Source organism: Cyclopterus lumpus, chromosome 8 (genome assembly GCF_009769545.1).
Source record: "Cyclopterus lumpus isolate fCycLum1 chromosome 8, fCycLum1.pri, whole genome shotgun sequence".
Taxonomy (NCBI): Eukaryota; Metazoa; Chordata; class Actinopteri; order Perciformes; family Cyclopteridae; genus Cyclopterus; species Cyclopterus lumpus.
The window spans coordinates 21059076-21076478 of NC_046973.1; the positions used below are offsets into that span (position 1 = coordinate 21059076).

At 43.2% G+C, this 17403-nt stretch overlaps 1 protein-coding gene across 5 annotated transcripts; it reads left to right on the forward strand.

The window, feature by feature from the left end:
* The first annotated feature begins 1174 nt into the window (after positions 1–1174).
* Positions 1175–17250, forward strand: gaa (glucosidase, alpha; acid (Pompe disease, glycogen storage disease type II)). 5 transcript variants are annotated; one of them, XM_034538598.1, is made up of 21 exons: positions 1175–1284; positions 2480–2543; positions 3532–10824; positions 11181–11332; positions 11712–11877; positions 12173–12269; positions 12395–12514; positions 12692–12810; positions 12960–13091; positions 13333–13443; positions 13528–13641; positions 13807–13891; positions 14102–14219; positions 14631–14764; positions 14890–15041; positions 15149–15297; positions 15390–15531; positions 15648–15746; positions 16089–16253; positions 16377–16529; positions 16707–17250. In XM_034538598.1, the coding sequence occupies exons 3-21, from the start codon at positions 10333–10335 to the stop codon at positions 16770–16772; spliced, it is 2766 nt and encodes a 921-aa protein (XP_034394489.1). In that variant the 5' UTR covers positions 1175–1284; positions 2480–2543; positions 3532–10332; the 3' UTR covers positions 16773–17250. The 5 variants fall into 5 exon arrangements, with proteins under 5 accessions (XP_034394489.1, XP_034394490.1, XP_034394491.1 ...); XM_034538599.1 differs by having other exon boundaries at positions 16383–16529; XM_034538600.1 differs by lacking the exons at positions 16377–16529; positions 16707–17250 and having other exon boundaries at positions 15634–15746; positions 16089–16205.
* The last annotated feature ends 153 nt before the right edge of the window (positions 17251–17403 follow it).

The following is a 17403-nucleotide window of genomic DNA, read 5'->3' on the forward strand; positions in this document are numbered from 1 at the left end:
GGGTGGACTCGAAGAAATAGATGTAAAATTATAATAAAAAAAATATTACCAAAAATTAATAACCGTTCCGATACGGAGTTTAACTCTCAGCTGAGGGAACATGAATCACTGCGTCCACAGACTGGCAAGCAGTTAACTGTCTAACAGTAAATCACGCACTCTAAATGTAATCCTCAGCTGAGGGCTTCTAAAGGATCGCAGCCTCCGGCCTCATCCCAAAGAAAAAGCCCATCTCTGTGGTAAACATTACTTTTCATAGTTCCTGCTCCTCGCTTCCCATTGGCTAAGCTGTGCAGGAAAGACCGTGACGTCAATCTGCTCATTGGCTACGCCAACTGTCTGTCTGTGTCCACGCCCCTTAACACATGATGTCATCACTCCGTTCTCTGTTGGGGTCTCCCCTCAGGGGCCTCTGCAGGGGGTCCACAATGCCTCTGCAGCTGCTCCCCCATCCCTCTCTGGGCCAGGTGTGAAGGTCCTGGTGGTGTGGAGGTCCTGGTGGGCACAAGCACCTGGCTGTCTGGTGAATCCACATCCCAAAGTTCACACCTCTCACAAAAGATTTTTCCTTTCTCTCAAGCAACCCCAAGACATCCTCTAATAATACAGTATATCATCAACCAATCTACACAGAGATGCTTCAATAATATACTAAATCAGCAAACTATAATCTACACATAGACATTCTTAAATAATCAGTGTGAAGTTATAGCAAATCATTAAATCCCAATGTACACCTAGCTATAGTAATGTATTCACGGCTTCACTAGTTTATATTTGTTAGCGTGTCCTCCGGCTCAGCATTTACAAGCAACCACAGAAATGTGACTGCAAAACTTTGCTCAAAGGAGTGGAATCTAGAACGGGTTCATAACATGCATGAGTCATTAAAACTGAGCCCAAGTACATAACCAACTGGTTTGTCCAGGTGTGTGTGGGACGCCCACTCCACACCCCGGCATTCACAATGGAGAGGTTACAGGTTGATCGGAGACTATTTGAACATGTTGGATTTGACTGCGCGTAATTAAAGATGGAAGGTAAAAGGTGACCGAGGGGGCTCTGAACATGTGCTCTGAACATGTTGGGGCATGCCCGGCTCGGTGTAATCGTGAGTGACTGTGAGGTACCCGGTGGGGGGGCTGGAGGAAGGGGCGGGGGTTTGGGTCTTTTACTGGGAAACGAAACCTGACGATCTGCGCAGTCGCAGTGGGGGCCGCTAAGGAGAAGGCGTGTGCAGCAGTCCTCCGCGAGACGTCTGATCGAACGGCGGATCGATCCGAGGTGAGAACCCCGGTCGGCTTTCTATCTATTGACTCGGCGGTGCGTTCAGGTATGTTTTAGTTCTGTGTGCGCGGCGTGTTGCGTTCATGCTCCTCGTATCGTGCTGACGTTCAACAAGCAGCTATCTGGCTATATGTGGCTCCAGTCGGATGCTAATCATCGATGTACCCGCAGGCTAGTCGTGGAGGTCCAGGTCCGTGTCGACCCATGGGAGAGTTTCTAATGCACTTTTACACGCTTTACTGTGCTTTCACTGGTCTATCAGCAGCATATTTCTGTAGACGATTAGGCCTCTATTTTCACACTATTCATGTAAAAACAACAACAACAACAACAACAACAACAACAACAACAACAAAAGCTGTTAAAAGCTGCATGAAAAAAAGCTGCATAAAACGCCATTTCTATGACATATTTCTTCCAGTAATGAGCCACATTCCTCTATTCCCAAAGTGTAACCGACCGGTCCAGAGTAAAGTGTCTGTAAATGAATAGTTATCAATTCTCAATCATCAGTGAATGAAGACATGGCCTAAGTACCCAGAAACGTTTTATTTATACTACAATTGTTGGAAAAATAACTTTTCAGTCGGGCTGAATGTTTAACATTTCTGGTCTGAGGGTCTAGCTCGGGGAACCAGGAAGTCCTCCTCTCCAAACCCAGATAAGAGGAAGTGAAGAATAACACATCTGGTTCTCTGGAGTGCCGGACAAGGAAGAAGTCACAGGAAGACAGTCAAGCACAATGTTAGCACGATGTTAGTACGATGTTAGCACGATGTTAGCACGATAAGGAGGGAGCTGGGACAAGTTGGGCCAAACCTCCACCCCTCCTGTCATGAAGTGTGACTCAAGAATAAATGACCGGATTAATGATTTCACACTCGGTGTCGAGTAGAATTTTTCTAACAACAATGATACAAAATTTTAATTTAAAAGAAAATGTAAGGCCAGCAATGTGATTATTTTATAAGGCAAATAACTATATAATTGACAGACATCACAGATCCCATCCTACAAAGCCAGACCGTTGCTTTGGTCTGGCTTTACTCTGGACCAATTGGTTATAGAAACTTTGGGCTTAATGGCTATTAAATACTATTAAACGGCGTAAACAAAAGTGTGTTACATTAGCGGAAACGAGATTCCAAACTAAGATAATGAGTTTAATGTAACTAAATATTTTCTCATGCAGATGGAAGGTGATAATAGGAGAAGCCAAAGTTGATGTGACGAAGTAAGGAGAAAGAAAATCATGGGTGAGTGGAAAGACGAGTCTTTATTTTCAGTACAAGGGTGTGTAGTATTTACATCTGTTCTTTTCCTCTGTTGTGTGTTAATACCTCAAATATTTCCATGGCACCACTGTTTGGCTCTACCATCAACTAATCATCTACTGTTATCTATATATTATTTACATTATGCCATTAATATGAATTAAATGATTATGTGTAAAATGGTAGACAACCCACATGTATCACTCAACTCTGCAGTTCTCCTCATCTCTATGGAGCATGTTGGACTCTTTAAGAACATTGCTTACATAACACAATTTCATTGATAGTACGGAGTTCTAGACCAACGTTTTACATTGCAATGACACATTTTAAGCATGACCATTTGTGTCAGTTCTCATTAACATTGGTAATTTCTTCACACATTATGCAAATTATTTCCAAATCTTTTCCTGAACTTTGAGTGTGACTCAAAGTTGAGTAAGTAATAAATGGCCCTCTGCTGGAAGGCAGATTGATTAAGTGGTGAGAGTGTGTCTGCAAGGGAAACGGTCCATTCATATTCAAGCATACAGGTCATTGGCGTCGACAGAGTGATGATCAATGGTCCATTCGAGGGCATATGGTCAATGGACCGTTGACCATATGGTCAATGGACCGTTGACCATATGGTCAATGGTCAATATGCCCGGGCAGCCATGGGGTCCCAGAGGTTCAATGGCTAAATCGAAAAGCTACATTTACTGGATTACTGACTGGACTACTAGTACTGGATTACAGATTAAAGTCTTAGATATCAATATATTTGAAAGGGAAAGGAAGTTGGAAAATATTGAGTATTGAGACACATTCTTGGTTTTCGACCCGTCATCGAATTCTTTGACAAAATTACAAATATTATTGACCAAGCTTCTCTAAATTAGCAAATTGCATGTGCCTGAAGTGTGGCAGAGCAACAAAGTGCTTCTGATTCATAATCAAACATATTTGTTTCTCTTTTCTCACTATACAGCTGACGAACTTGAGCAGTCACCCAAGGGTTGGACTGAATCTCAAGTAAGCGACTGGCTAAGATTAATTGGAGTAAAGAAGCAGTACATAGAAAAGCTCTATGAGGAAGAGGTAGATGGACAAATCCTTCTGTCACTGAATGAGGACTTTTTGAAGTCAAAGATTGGCATGAAATCAGGGCCTGCTCATTTGATTATTCAGACGAGAGATGAGCTCATCAACTCCAAGAAAAAGTCTCAAGACAAGAAAAAGACCAGTGGCAAAAGAACCCAGTTGGAACAAGAAAACATTGATACGAAATCTGTTCAATGTCTTCCATCAACAAGTGAAGGTACTCCGGCACAGATTCCTGAGAAAGATCAAGCTGTCGTAAAGGACAGACAAACAGCTCAGGAACGAAATGCGTTCACTTCAAAAGAAGACTCCAGACTACGGCCATTTGATCAAGAAGCAATTAATTTCATATATGTGAAGCACAGAGTCCTGCAACCTGAGTCGGGTGCTTTTGATCTGATTTCTCCATGCCATGAATTCAAGTCTTTAGCTGTAGCTGCTGAGTTGGATCGCACAAGACTCCAAGCTAAGTTTGCCAAAGAGGTCCTCAAATTTGCAACTGGCTGTATGAATATCAGATCAAATGGCACAATACACTTTGGTGTGATGGACAGTAAGGAGGATACAAAACATGTGCACGGTGAGATAATTGGTATCCCTGTTCAAGAGAAAGACATTTATGTAGATGCTTTGGACTACATTGAACGGAGTTTCTCTTCTGCCAAAGAGCATGTACGCCAGTGTGTACGGCCACCAAGGTTCATTGAGGTTATGGATCACGAAAGTACCGAAAAGAGGTATGTGGTAGAGGTTGACATTGTGCCTTCAATAAGTATTGTCAAGAACAAAGTGTATAAAGTTCGTCTGCCAAACTTCAAAGAGTCATCAAACCAAGTAGAATTTGAGAAAGAAACAATTCTGCGGCGGGTGGGTTCAAAGACGGAACCGGTGATCGACAAAGACATAAGTGATTTTCACGAGCGAGTCAAAGATCGGGACGCTCAAAGAGAAGAAGCAGAGAACAATCTGCTCCTCGGTGGCCCAGACTACTGCCCAGACCTCGGAAGGAAACTCAAAATGCTAATGACTTGTGGGAAGAAATTCATCGAAAAGGGGAAATGGTTCATACTCGTCACTAACAAATTCAACCCTGAGGACCTTTGCAACCTTGACTGGCTGCTTAACATGACCATGTTCTGTGTGTTTGACTTTGACCCAGAATCAAAGGTATCAGGTCTTTGCAGTAAGTACCTTCAGCATCACGTTGCAAACATTCATTCTCTCCAGAGCTATAGGAAACCCGGTGACATGAGCATCGAAGAATTCATGAGACATTTGCATCTGTTTGACCAAACTAGCTGGATCTTTTGTCACGGCCGGAGTGACTTCAAAGGAAATGACGATGTGAGTCCATGTGATGAAATGACTTGGATCAAGACAAAAATGACTGTCCTGCGGGAATCGGTGTCTTTGATCTGTAAAGAAATCTTACCAAAAGGCACATTCCAAGTCATTTTTCTTCTCACGTCACCAGTTGAGAAACCACTCTTGCATACCTTTAATGAGTTTTTCACAGACATGGAAGGCCATGAAGACATCATCTGCATCTGTGAATCACAGCAAAACTTCCAGAAGTGGCAAAGCTTTGCAGAGGGGTCATGTGGAACAGAAACTGTGAATAATTCCAGTGTTGTTGGGATGAAAATGAGTCACATTAATGCAACTCTACAGCAAATACAATCTGTCAACGCCAGAAAACACCTGCCAGTCTTTGTGAAGGGGACATGTCTTCTTGAAACACACGAAGAGGAAAAGATGTATTCTCTGGAAATTCTGACGGTCGATCATTGTGACGAAACAAGCCAAGACTTCATTGACGAAGAGAAAGAGAACATTGACCAGCAGTTCTACCATGGGGGTAGAATAAACTGGTTGAATTTATGGCTTGCTGAGCACCAGTATGTTGGAGAGGTAATTGAAAGAGATGCTTATCAGGAAGTCTCCAATTCTGTCAATGACTCTTTGAAGTCGAATGCAGATCAAACTCCAGTGAACAGTATAAACATCTTCCATCACCCAGGAAGTGGTGGAAGCACTGTCGCAAGACAAGTGCTGTGGAACAACAGGAAAGGTCTCAGGTGTGCAGTTGTGAACCCTTCATACTCTGCTGCTGTGGTTGCGCAACATGCAGTTGAACTGAGAGAATACGAGGAGAAAGATCCACAGAGGTGCCTTACTGTGCTGCTCCTCATTGAAGACTCAGACAAAGAATACCTCGATGATCTCAGGAACGAACTGGAGTTTGCCACAAACACCAAAAGAATCCGGTATGGAACTCTATGTTTCATTTTGCTGAGCTGCAGACGATCCCATGATCCAGAGAAAAGATGCAAGGAGTCTCCGTTACAGAATGTGTCTGTCACTCACAAACTGTCTGATCAAGAGAAGAGACAGTTTGCTAAAAAACGAAAGGTGCTTGAGGCACAATATGAACATGAATTCATCCTGACATTTGTTCTGATGAGTAAAGGATTCGATAAGAAGTATGTTCAACAGTTTGTGAAACATTTGCTCCAAGGCCTTGACAGTAGATCTCTTGTGACTAGCCTCATTCTCTATGTGGCACTGCTGAACACTTATGTTCAAAACTCTTTCATCTCTCAGTCCCATTGTCAAGCGTTGCTTGCCTTAACCATTCACTTGGAAAGGTTTCGCCAACACGAGTTTGAGAAATCACTCGGTGATCAGGCTAAACTAGTCTTCTTGCACCTTCGAGATGACAAGACGCACATTGAATCAATCAGAATCATCCACCCACTCATTGCAAAGGAAATTCTCCAACAACTTTTGGGGGACCAACAGACCCAAAGCAATTTGGCAATGAATTTGCTCTGCAACAGCGTGCTTTTTGAGCACAGATTTGGAAGGGTTGAATATCTGTCATTTTTGAGAGCACTGTTAATAAGGCGATCCAGAATAAGCAAAGGGGACACATATGACAGTTTTTTCTCTCCTCTAATTGAGCATGTGTGTGAAAATGAAAAAAGCCCAGACAAAGCAATCCAGTTACTCACGGAAGCGTTCGAGCGTTTCAATAACGATCCATTCTTTGCACAACAACTTGCTCGTCTTCATTACACTTACGAAAAGTTTGAAGAGGCCAAATACTGGGCAGAGACAGCTGCCAAACAGCTGCCCAACAACTCGTACATACTCGACACCAAAGGGCAGGTGTACAGGAAATGGTTCCAAGCTAAATGTAAAGCTATTGAGAATGACAAAGTACAAAAGACACCCCAGAATATTGCAGATGCCGTGGAGACTGCACTGAAAGCCCTGGATTGTTTTCAGGAATGTGAGAAAGCAGCTGAAGCAGATATGGAAAACAGTAATAGCTCAGGGTTTTTCTCTGAAGTTGAGGTTGGATGCAGCCTGCTCAAACTGGTCTCTTCATCGGAAGTGTTTGCAAACGGAGCCAATGGCCATTCAGAGTGTATGAAGTACCTGTCGACACCGGAGTACATTCCTGAGGAAGTTCAAGACGCCTGGGGACCATTTCATGATGGTTTGAAAAAACTCAACAAGACAATGCAAGATGCCCTCGAATGGATTTCAGAAGACCTCAGTTACTTCCAGACAGACATTGGTTTTGATGGAGAAGAGACCCCTGAACGTCCCGAGGAGAAGATAAGCCATCCACTGAAATGGTTGGCAAAAAAATCTTCAGAGTATGGGAAATATTTCAGTGAAACCTATTTTACTGAGCTTCAAGGGAAATCCATCCCAACCAATCTGACTCCTTTCCAAAAACGCATGATCATCTATCATCTTGGTGGGGGGAACATGACATCCATCCTCTTCAACCTAACTGACCAGAAGGATGCAGTACCTCTCCTTGAGACCATCCTTTCTCTCTACCCCAGCAATCCAAAAATGTCCAAATTTGGTCAAAGGGATATTGTCAATTACATAATGGCCCACCTTACTCTGAACTGCCTGTCACCGACTATCAAAAATGTTGCTTCTCTGACGGATCTGCAGGACCTTTGTCATCAGTTCCCAAAGGATAAAAGGAAATGTTTACCAAGTGGCCTGTTCTTGCTTACCTTGCTATTCTGGCCGGAGGATCATGACACAGATAAAGAGAAAGAAACCAAATATGAAATTGTGCAAGCGGCTGTTGACCACCTAAAAAAAGACTACTTGATCAAGATGAAGGACATTCCTCAGAGGAAAAGAAGGCTTTACACCCATTTCTTTCTGGGCAGTGGGAACGGACTGGATAAATTTGTCCACAAGAGAAAGTTTGAAAGTGTCACAAAGATGTTCTCAGTTTCTGAGAAACGCATGAAGTGGTTTAGGGGTGAGGCATGGAAAAAGCCTGAGATTGCCACGATGCTGAATCGCGTTTCTGGATGGACTGAAGATGGAGTGGTGTACCTTGAAGGCCCTCGGAAAAAGAAGTTCAATATCCTGGCTCTTCACGTACCATCAGTGCCTCATAGTAATGAAAACATCACGTTCTACCTGGGGTTCACATTCAGAGGGCCCGTTGCCTGCAACATCATTGTGAAACAATAGTTTGTCAATGATCCTGCCACGTATGGCGGTACGTCATATTCCTGGAGCATGGGTGTAATATCCACCTCAGTTCCAAGAGCAAGAACAGATATGAAAATAAGACAGATCTGGTCAAATCTGCAATTTGTCAAGTATATTGAAGCATTTGTTCTGGTACAAATTGCACTTCTTTTGTCAGATAGTTTGATATACTTGTATATAGATATATGTGTACTGAAAAAATGGAGCAGTGTGTTTTTTTTGTATGTGGATATAAACATGTGACATGATGGACTCTGGATTCCCAGGGTAATAACAATCTAGACCTGAATCTAGTATCCTGTTGTTTCCATATTGTTTGTAGATGGACTACAGTTACACCTGGCATCACAGTGCGTTTTGAATGCATCTAAAGTGAGCATTTGTGCCTGGACTTTTCTAATTGGTTCACGTTTGGTGTTATCCAACTCGACCGCTGTTGGACAGAAAAGAAACCGAGGAGATGAATTGTGGTTCATAGCGTGAACATCTGGGTTTCTAGTACAGTGGTTCTCAAACTTTTTCCAGTGAAATATTAAAATGCTTAACTAGCGCAAAGCATTTTTGGTTGGAAAAAAGATGTAATACATAGCGCTGTGCCATCAGTGTGATTTAATATAGAATATATAAAAATCAGTTTCTGAACTTACACTTATATTTTATTGAATATGTATTAAACAATTATTTAAAAAAAACTTTTGAATGGATGCCAATTTTAAATATATTTTAAATAACTCTCACGTACACCCTTGAGTGCCTTCACGTACCCCCATTTGAAAACCACTGTTCTAGTAGATCATGATAGCTAGATCATTGTTTTCACAATAAATGTGTTGAGACTAAGCAGCAGCATTATGTACATAATCATATATTAATGTGCAACAGAAAAGGGTAATAAAATGGGAAATTAGATTTTAAACTACAAATTACACCAGTACCTGTGGCTATATTTTTTTTATTTTCTATACTTGTATTGAATTAATTTGTTTGATAGTAACATGAAGAAACATGATTTTGTAAACATTAGTGTTCTGAAATATATAAAACATGTCTTGAAATACAATACACCTTTTTCTTCAATTTTAGTTTGTTTCATGTTTTTAATCCTACTACATCGGCCTTTGAAGTTCAACTGATAGCCCTTTTAGAATATATGAATTTATATTGTGAGAGCTTTGTCTGTTAATAATTTCATTGGGATCTACACATGTTGGACTAAGTCTTAGAAATGATCAAATGTGTTATAAAATAACCTGAACACCAACATGGCGGCTGTTTGATTGTTGGTTGTAGTTGGAAGCATTTTTCAACAGTAAAGCGAGTCGGTAAATATAGGATTAATACATTTAATACAACTTAGAGTAATTTCATGACTTTAAGGGAGGGAACAACTTTTCCGACATGGTGCGAAAACGAGAATCAAAAATGTTTACCAAAACACCAGTTGTGGTTTTGATAGTTGCACACAGGTGTTGTATGTGTCAGCTTATGTATTTCCATTTAATTAGTGTGTGTGGTCATCAGAATTACAGGTACTCACGTTAAGTATGTTTGCTGCAACACAGAATATTGAATAATCTTTTTCAAGGAACACACAAAATGAATTATACATATTTATCTATTACCTGTAGTGCTATTCATCAATCTAGATTGTTTTGGTGTGAGTTACCTTGTTATGGTTTATGGTCGTATAGTCACATTATATTCGACACAAGGCTGAACAATATACATATTGTTGACTTTGAGGTGGACTGTCCCTTTTAAATCTGAAACGATGAAAATTTAACGAAACACATTAAGGATCTTGATTTAATTAACTTTGACAAACTATATATTTTATTTCCTTTAGTGAATTGTTTTTGCTTCATGACATTCACAACAGATAGAGGAGGCGAGGGAGCACCGGGGGTCAATTTGAACACTTTTGTCCCTCTGCGCTTGCCCTAGCTCGGAGTTCGCCTGCACTGCGCATGTCTTCGCGATGAAAATTTAACGAAACACATTAAGGATCTTGATTTAATTAACTTTGACAAACTATATATTTTATTTCCTTTCGTGAAACTTTGCCAGACGTGTGCAGCTTGTTTTCTTTCCACTGCTCGTAATGTGACGACATGTTAAACAACAGCTCGGACCGGAACGGCTCGGTATGGGTCACGGGTCGAACCTCACGGCAGCGGTGCTCGTCTCTGCTCTGGCTGCGTGCTGGTTCATCAGCCTCCTGTGGGCCCACCAGGCCCCGCTGGTGAGGTCGGACTGTGCGAAGCGAAATGCAACAGAAGCACACGGAAGACTCGGTGGTGATGCAGCGGAAACGAGCTCCGAAGAGACCCGTAGACCCAGAGATGGCGCATGCGCCATGGCCCCGGAGAGCCGCTTTGATTGTGCCAGGGACAGGCTTCTGAGCCAGAGGGGGTGTGAAGACAGGGGGTGCTGCTACGCCCCTCTGCCTCACTCTGCGGGCCCACCTTGGTGCTTTTACCCCACGTTGTACCCTGGCTACAGAATGGGTCCCCTCACGCCCACCGCGCGAGGCCAGGAGGCCACCCTGACCCGGGCCACCCCCTCACATCTCCCCAGAGAGATGTCCACTGTCCACCTAGAGGTCACAGGAGGGACTGCAGGCTGCCTCCATCTCACTGTGAGCACCGTGTGCAGGAGGCCTGTTGATTTGAATGACTGATGTAGTTTGAGTGGAACATTTATTGAAATAGTTAAATGAGTCTTTATTTTGGCCATTGAGGTTGTTAAAAAAAAAATGAGGAGAAAAGATTGTGTGATTTGGGAGGACGTGGAAAGTGAAACAAAAACCCTGAAATATGTTCTATAGGTAATCAAATCAGTGGCTATTGTGTTTATTTTAACTAACTTTGTATAATAATAAACACGCTTTATTCATTCATATGTATGAAATCAAGAGAAGAGACCATCTGTTATTCTATACATACGGCTCATTACTGTGTGCTGCTAAAACTGAACTGATTATTTTCTCTCAAGTTTAAAGACCCGTCATCTCAGAGATATGAAGTCAAGCTTCCAGCTGCTGTTCCTCAGGGCGAAGATGATGCTCAAGATGCCCTTTATTCCACTGAATACCAGTCTGACCCGTTTGGCTTCATAGTGCGGCGCAGATCCAATGGAAGGGTCATGTGAGTAGATTTGTTATAATTATATAAATGGCATCATAGCAACACTTTGTATAGTCATACTTATCCTTCAATCCATCAACAAGTGAGACAGCGCCTTCTCCTTCTGTTATTATCCCATTATCTACTTGCAGTGTGTTTGCACTTTCTTTTAATTTTATATTCAGAATTATATTTATATGCCTGTAATTAATTAATATATATATTAAACTGCACATGTTGTGCCCAATATGCTCATGCTCAATCTCAGGAGCCATGGATAAGACAACTGCCTTGAAACGAGTGCTGTGATGATATTGTTTATCATTATCATCCTGCAGTGTTATCATGTTTGTTTGTTTGTTTGTTTTGTTTGTTTGTTCCCTGCGTCCCGCCTGCCCAGCATGAACACCACAGTCGCTCCTCTGCTGTTTGCTGACCAGTACCTGCAGCTGTCCACCGCACTAGCATCCTCCCTTGTGTCTGGTCTCGGGGAGCATTACACCTCCCTCCTCCTGGACCTTAACTGGACTTCTCTGACTCTCTGGAACAGAAACATGGCGCCTCATGTGAGTCTTTTGCAGTGGCTCCAAAACATCAGGGTCAGGAGCCCAAAAGGAGTCACAAGAAAAATCTGAAGGGTTAAAGAGATCATCTGAAAAAAGGAGACAAATGTATTCCTGCTGCACACAGTGTTAATTTTTCTCTAATCTAGTCTTAACCTCTTCCATTCTCCAAACCATAAACCAACACTTTTGAACAGTGATGTCCATCATGTCAATTATAATCATCATTAAAACCTCTCAAACACTTAAAACCTTTAAAGTTCTATGCAGAAAGGTCACATCCTGCTTGTCTCTGCAGGCCGACGCTAACCTCTACGGCTCCCACCCGTTCTACATGGTGCAGGAGGAGGACGGCTTGGCACATGGCGTCTTCCTTCTTAACAGCAATGCCATCGGTACCAAGACATCTTTTCCAATAACACACACAGCATCCCAGTGTCATGTTTTTGTCCTTACTTTCCATACATGTGTGAATACCATAATATATTATCGCTGAATATCTTTCCAAATGTTTCTGCAGAAGTGATGTTGCAGCCGACCCCCGCGCTCACCTGGGTGGCTATCGGTGGAATCCTGGACCTCTACGTTTTCTTGGGTCCTGACCCTCAAAGTGTGATACGACAGTACCTTCAGGTCATTGGTATGTCTTTTCAGTGTTGACACATTTTTAGGTAGCAAGAGAAATAAGTGTATATTACATGGGTGGTTTTTAAGTTTTAGAAAACCTGTGAATCCTCGTCTACTTCATATTTGAAGACGCCTTGAGGCAGCCTGATAGAGTGGATGTGTTTTTCTTTTGCCCTTTCTTTATCCACAGGCTATCCCATGATGCCTCCCTATTGGTCATTGGGTTTTCATCTGTGTCGCTGGGGTTACACAACCACTCTTACTACCCGACATGTGGCACAACGCATGCACAATGCAACGTTTCCATTGGTAAATGAAGAACTCACAAAGCTCAAATGGACGTGATTCTTACAGCTCGCATTTTGTGCATTTATTACGTACAAGTTTTGCAGATGTGTGCAAAATAGTAATGTATTAACACTTAGCAACACACAAAATGTTGTTTTTTCCATCACCAGGATGTGCAGTGGAATGATCTGGACTATGCAAATAAGGACAGGGTATTCACCTTTGACCCCTGGCGATTTGGAGACCTCCCAGAGATGGTGGAGGACTTCCATGAAAGAGGCATGAAGTACATCCTGATCCTGGTGTGACATCTTTTAGTTTTTATAGACCTCACACATTGCTGATGCTGACTTAACGACCATTTTATAATTTAGCATTTAATTGAAAAAAAGAAAAACACAAGCATCAGTTGTTTAATTTTTTTAAATATTGTGTCGTTCTCTAAATGAGCAAAAGTCATTATTGACAATTCCTATGTTTTTCCAGTAGATGGCAGCAAAACCTTTCTAACTTGTGAGTCTTTCCCTCCTGGTTTGTGTGAAGGACCCGGGGATCAGCAGCAGCAGCCCCCCTGGAACTTACTCGCCCTTTGACGAGGGACTGAAACGAGACGTCTTCATTAAAAATGCTACCGGACACATCCTGATAGGGAAGGTTAGACTTCTGTTTTATTCCAGGGATGCATGCTTTTCTTTCTCATTGCGGTGTGTGTAAGTCATGCACATATCCATATACTAGGTTTGGCCGGGCCAGACGGCCTTCCCCGACTTCACCAACCCAGAGACCAGGCGCTGGTGGGAGGACTGCATCAGAGACTTTCATTCTAAAGTTCCCGTGGATGGTCTGTGGATTGTGAGTATTTAAACACAGAGCACGGCTTATGTAGCAACAGATACTATTACGAAGACATGAGACATCAGGTGTGTCCATTTTTGTTGTTCTGAGATCAGTCCATGACCTCAAAACCACATAAAGAATAACGTATCCTCTGATGTTTTTCTCCCATGCACCCCCCAGGATATGAATGAACCAGCCAGTTTTGTGCAGGGCTCAGCCGAGGGCTGTCCTGCCAGCGATCTTGAGAACCCGCCCTACACACCCAGTAAGTGTATTGGATCAGTGTTGCACATTACTAACATTTAAAGCCATACAAACATTGTTGGTTTTACATTTGTAGTCAGTTCATGCATTAAAGTACATACAGTATATGGAAATTGCACAAGAGACTCTAGATCCATAACTGATCTGTTCATCGCTGCATATGTTGCACTCATTTGTAACCTTTGTGTGTCTCTGGCTGTCATGCAAACAGAGGTGGTCGGAGGACAGTTGAGCTCGGGAACTCTTTGTATGTCGGCTCAGCAGAAGCTGTCCACCCACTACGACCTGCACAACATGTACGGACTGACGGAAGCCTACGCCACGCACAGGTTGGTTTTCACAGTTTAGTTATTTGACCGCAGCAGAATAATAAAAGTTGATAGCAGCAAGTAGCAAAACAAATAACTGTCCGGTGATAACACATGTAGCAAAGTCCAATCTTGTGACATGAATTGAGAGAAAAGCCATGCATGTTTTCGCCTAGTCTAGTTTAAAAGTGGATCAGCACGGTGTAGCCGTGGTGCTAGGTAGTGGTACATCTCCATGAAATGTAAGGTTGCCAGTGAACTATGTTAAGAAACAATAGAAAGACGGACTCTCTTTGAGGACATGGCGATGTTCATATTGAGTTCAGTATACTGGAGGCCAATGTGACAGAACACACGGGCGGAGTTGTTCTTTGGCTTCTTCATATTTTCCTTGTATACTGCATTCATCCCGCTGTTGGTTGCCGTCTTCAGTGCCCTCATGAACATACGAGGGCAGAGACCCTTCGTCCTGTCTCGCTCCTCCTTCCCTGGCATCGGCCGCTTCTCTGGAGTGTGGACCGGAGACGTCGGGAGTGACTGGGAGCAGCTTCGATACTCCATCCCTGGTCAGTGGGATATTGACTTGAAATGGTTCTAGTTTTGAGTGGTAGACTAAAAAAAACATGTTTTTAAGTGGCCACAGATCATTTAATGGTTTTAAACTGACCTTTTGCCCTCGTCCCCCCTGCAGCGGTGCTGCAATTCGGCCTGTTCGGCGTGCCCCTTGTGGGGGCGGACGTCTGTGGCTTTGGAGGGAACACCACCGAGGAACTGTGTGTTCGATGGATGCAGCTCGGGGCCTTCTACCCGTTTATGAGAAACCACAATGACAAGCCGAACGCTGTGAGACAGACACTGTTTGTTTTAGGGCAGTCCATCTGTGTCATGCATTATGAATAGAGGTAACTCTATATCTTGTCATTGCTTACCTGTTTCTATGTGTCGCTCAGCCTCAGGAGCCCTATGTATTTGGGCAGAAGGCCCAGGCAGCCATGCGGAGTGCATTGAACCTCCGTTACTCCCTTCTCCCTTTCCTCTACACACTCTTCCATCATGCACACACTTCTGCTGCCACCGTGGCCAGGCCTCTCTTCATGGAGTATGTGTCCTCTCCATCCTCTTTAGTCCTGTGACGGAGACCACATGCTTCACCTTCTATAACACCGTATTGTGTCTATACTCCCCTCTTAGGTTTCCCACTGATGATAACTGTCAGGCCGTAGACCGACAGTTCCTGTGGGGGAGTTCGCTTCTCATCAGCCCCGTCTTAGAGCAAGGGGCAGTAGAGCTGGCTGCTTACCTGCCCTCTGGCACTTGGTACAGCCTGCACAATGTGAGCCAAACTCCAATGCATGTACCCCCCTGTTAAAGGCAGCCATGTTTGAGGCTCTTTGTAGTAACACATTGCTGAAGGTTCCACCTGTTTCCCTTTGAGGTCTGCCCATCTAGGGTCAGCCTTTCTACAGTAAGGGTCGGTACTCGCTCCTGCCAGCCCCTCTGGACACCATCAACGTCCATGTGAGGGAAGGACATATTATCCCCCAGCAGGTGGGTGTCTGCTGCCAACATGCAGCTCATTTTACTGACCGAACACTTTCTACTTTACTTTTGGTTCAGTGGGAGACGACAACAATTCCCCCTCCCCCATAAAACAATGCACTTGGGAATCAAGTACTCTGAATTGGTATTTACAATGTATACTTTTGGTGCATATTATTATTTATTGTTACCTCTCAATACACAGAAACGTTAGTTTTTAGTCAAATGGAAGTGACATTAACGCGTATGATCAAACTTTAACTATCATGGAATCTTGACACTGATGGGAGGAAAGTGCATTTCATATCATTTCATGCCCATGTTTTCTTTGACGTGCCTTTTCTTGTGAAGGAGCCTGCGTTGACCACCGTGGCCTCACGCAGAAAGCCTTTCTTCCTGACTGTGGCCCTGTCAGCAGGCGGCTGGGCCTGGGGCGACTTGTTCTGGGACGACGGGGACAAACTTCACACTTTCGAAACGGGACATTATTGTTACGTTACCTTCACCGCTGGCCAGGTAGGAAAGAGACGAGTGACATTTGCATTTACTGCACCGCCACCTTTCGTTTTGATGGATGCATTGAAGTTTAAATGCTTCGAACCCTTGACCTCATAAACGGAGACTTAACGTCTCCTTCAGTCTCAGGTGTTGAGTGAGCCTCTCGGGATGAATTGGGCCCTGGATGGTCTGGTGCTGGGAGGGCTGCAGGTGTTCGGGGTGCCCTCACCACCCCGATATGTATTAGCCAATGGGGACAAAGTCAAGGATTTCACGTACCGCAGTGACACCAAGGTGAGTTCTGTGTGAACTACGTCATCAGAAAGATAATGATATCATGATATACGTGTCTGTATGTCTCCCCCGATATATAACATGTATTTGCCATGTATTTTACTCTTCATGTCTACTGCCACTTGTCCTTGTGAGAAAAGAATACAACCATTAAATTGAACTCTTTTTCTAACGCAGGTTTTGACAGTGAGCGGCCTTGCTTTGCCAATGTCGGAGGTGTTTTCAGTCCAATGGGCTCTCTGATGCACTGAGCCTTATGGCAGCCTTTGCATTCACTGCTGTGAATGTCAGCTGCATTTTCCTGCACTCCATCCCGACCATCCTGGGGCTCGAGATGCACGTTTTGTTTGCGACGTTATGAGATGCTCTGTAAGGAGCGTGTCTTAAAAAACAAAGGGAGCATCATCTTGATCTGTCGGATTTTCTCTGGACGTCATTTTTGCTGCTAACGGACACTGAATCAAGACCGTGTGATGTAAATGTATAGAACTCATCAGACTGTTTATATGCATGTGTTACTGACGTGTATTATATCAGCAGGTTTCATTTGCTCATTGTTTACTATGATGCTGCATACTCTGTCTCTGAAGTGACACCCACAACACCAACTTGTATAAGATATCTCTTTATTCATCCCCAGGGGGACATTTCTCGAAGCAGCAGCAAACATGTTTACATGTATAATAAAACAGCAGACATATTACATTTAAGAATTTAAAAAATAAAGGAAATGAAAGTGAATCTGAAGTGAACGCAGTGCCAGGTTTATTGATGTTCAATTGGAGGAGGATCTGACCAGAGGTGATTTATTGTTTTCCTGTATCAGGAACGTTCTCCTGTATCTGGAACGTTCTCCTGTATCAGGAACGTTCTC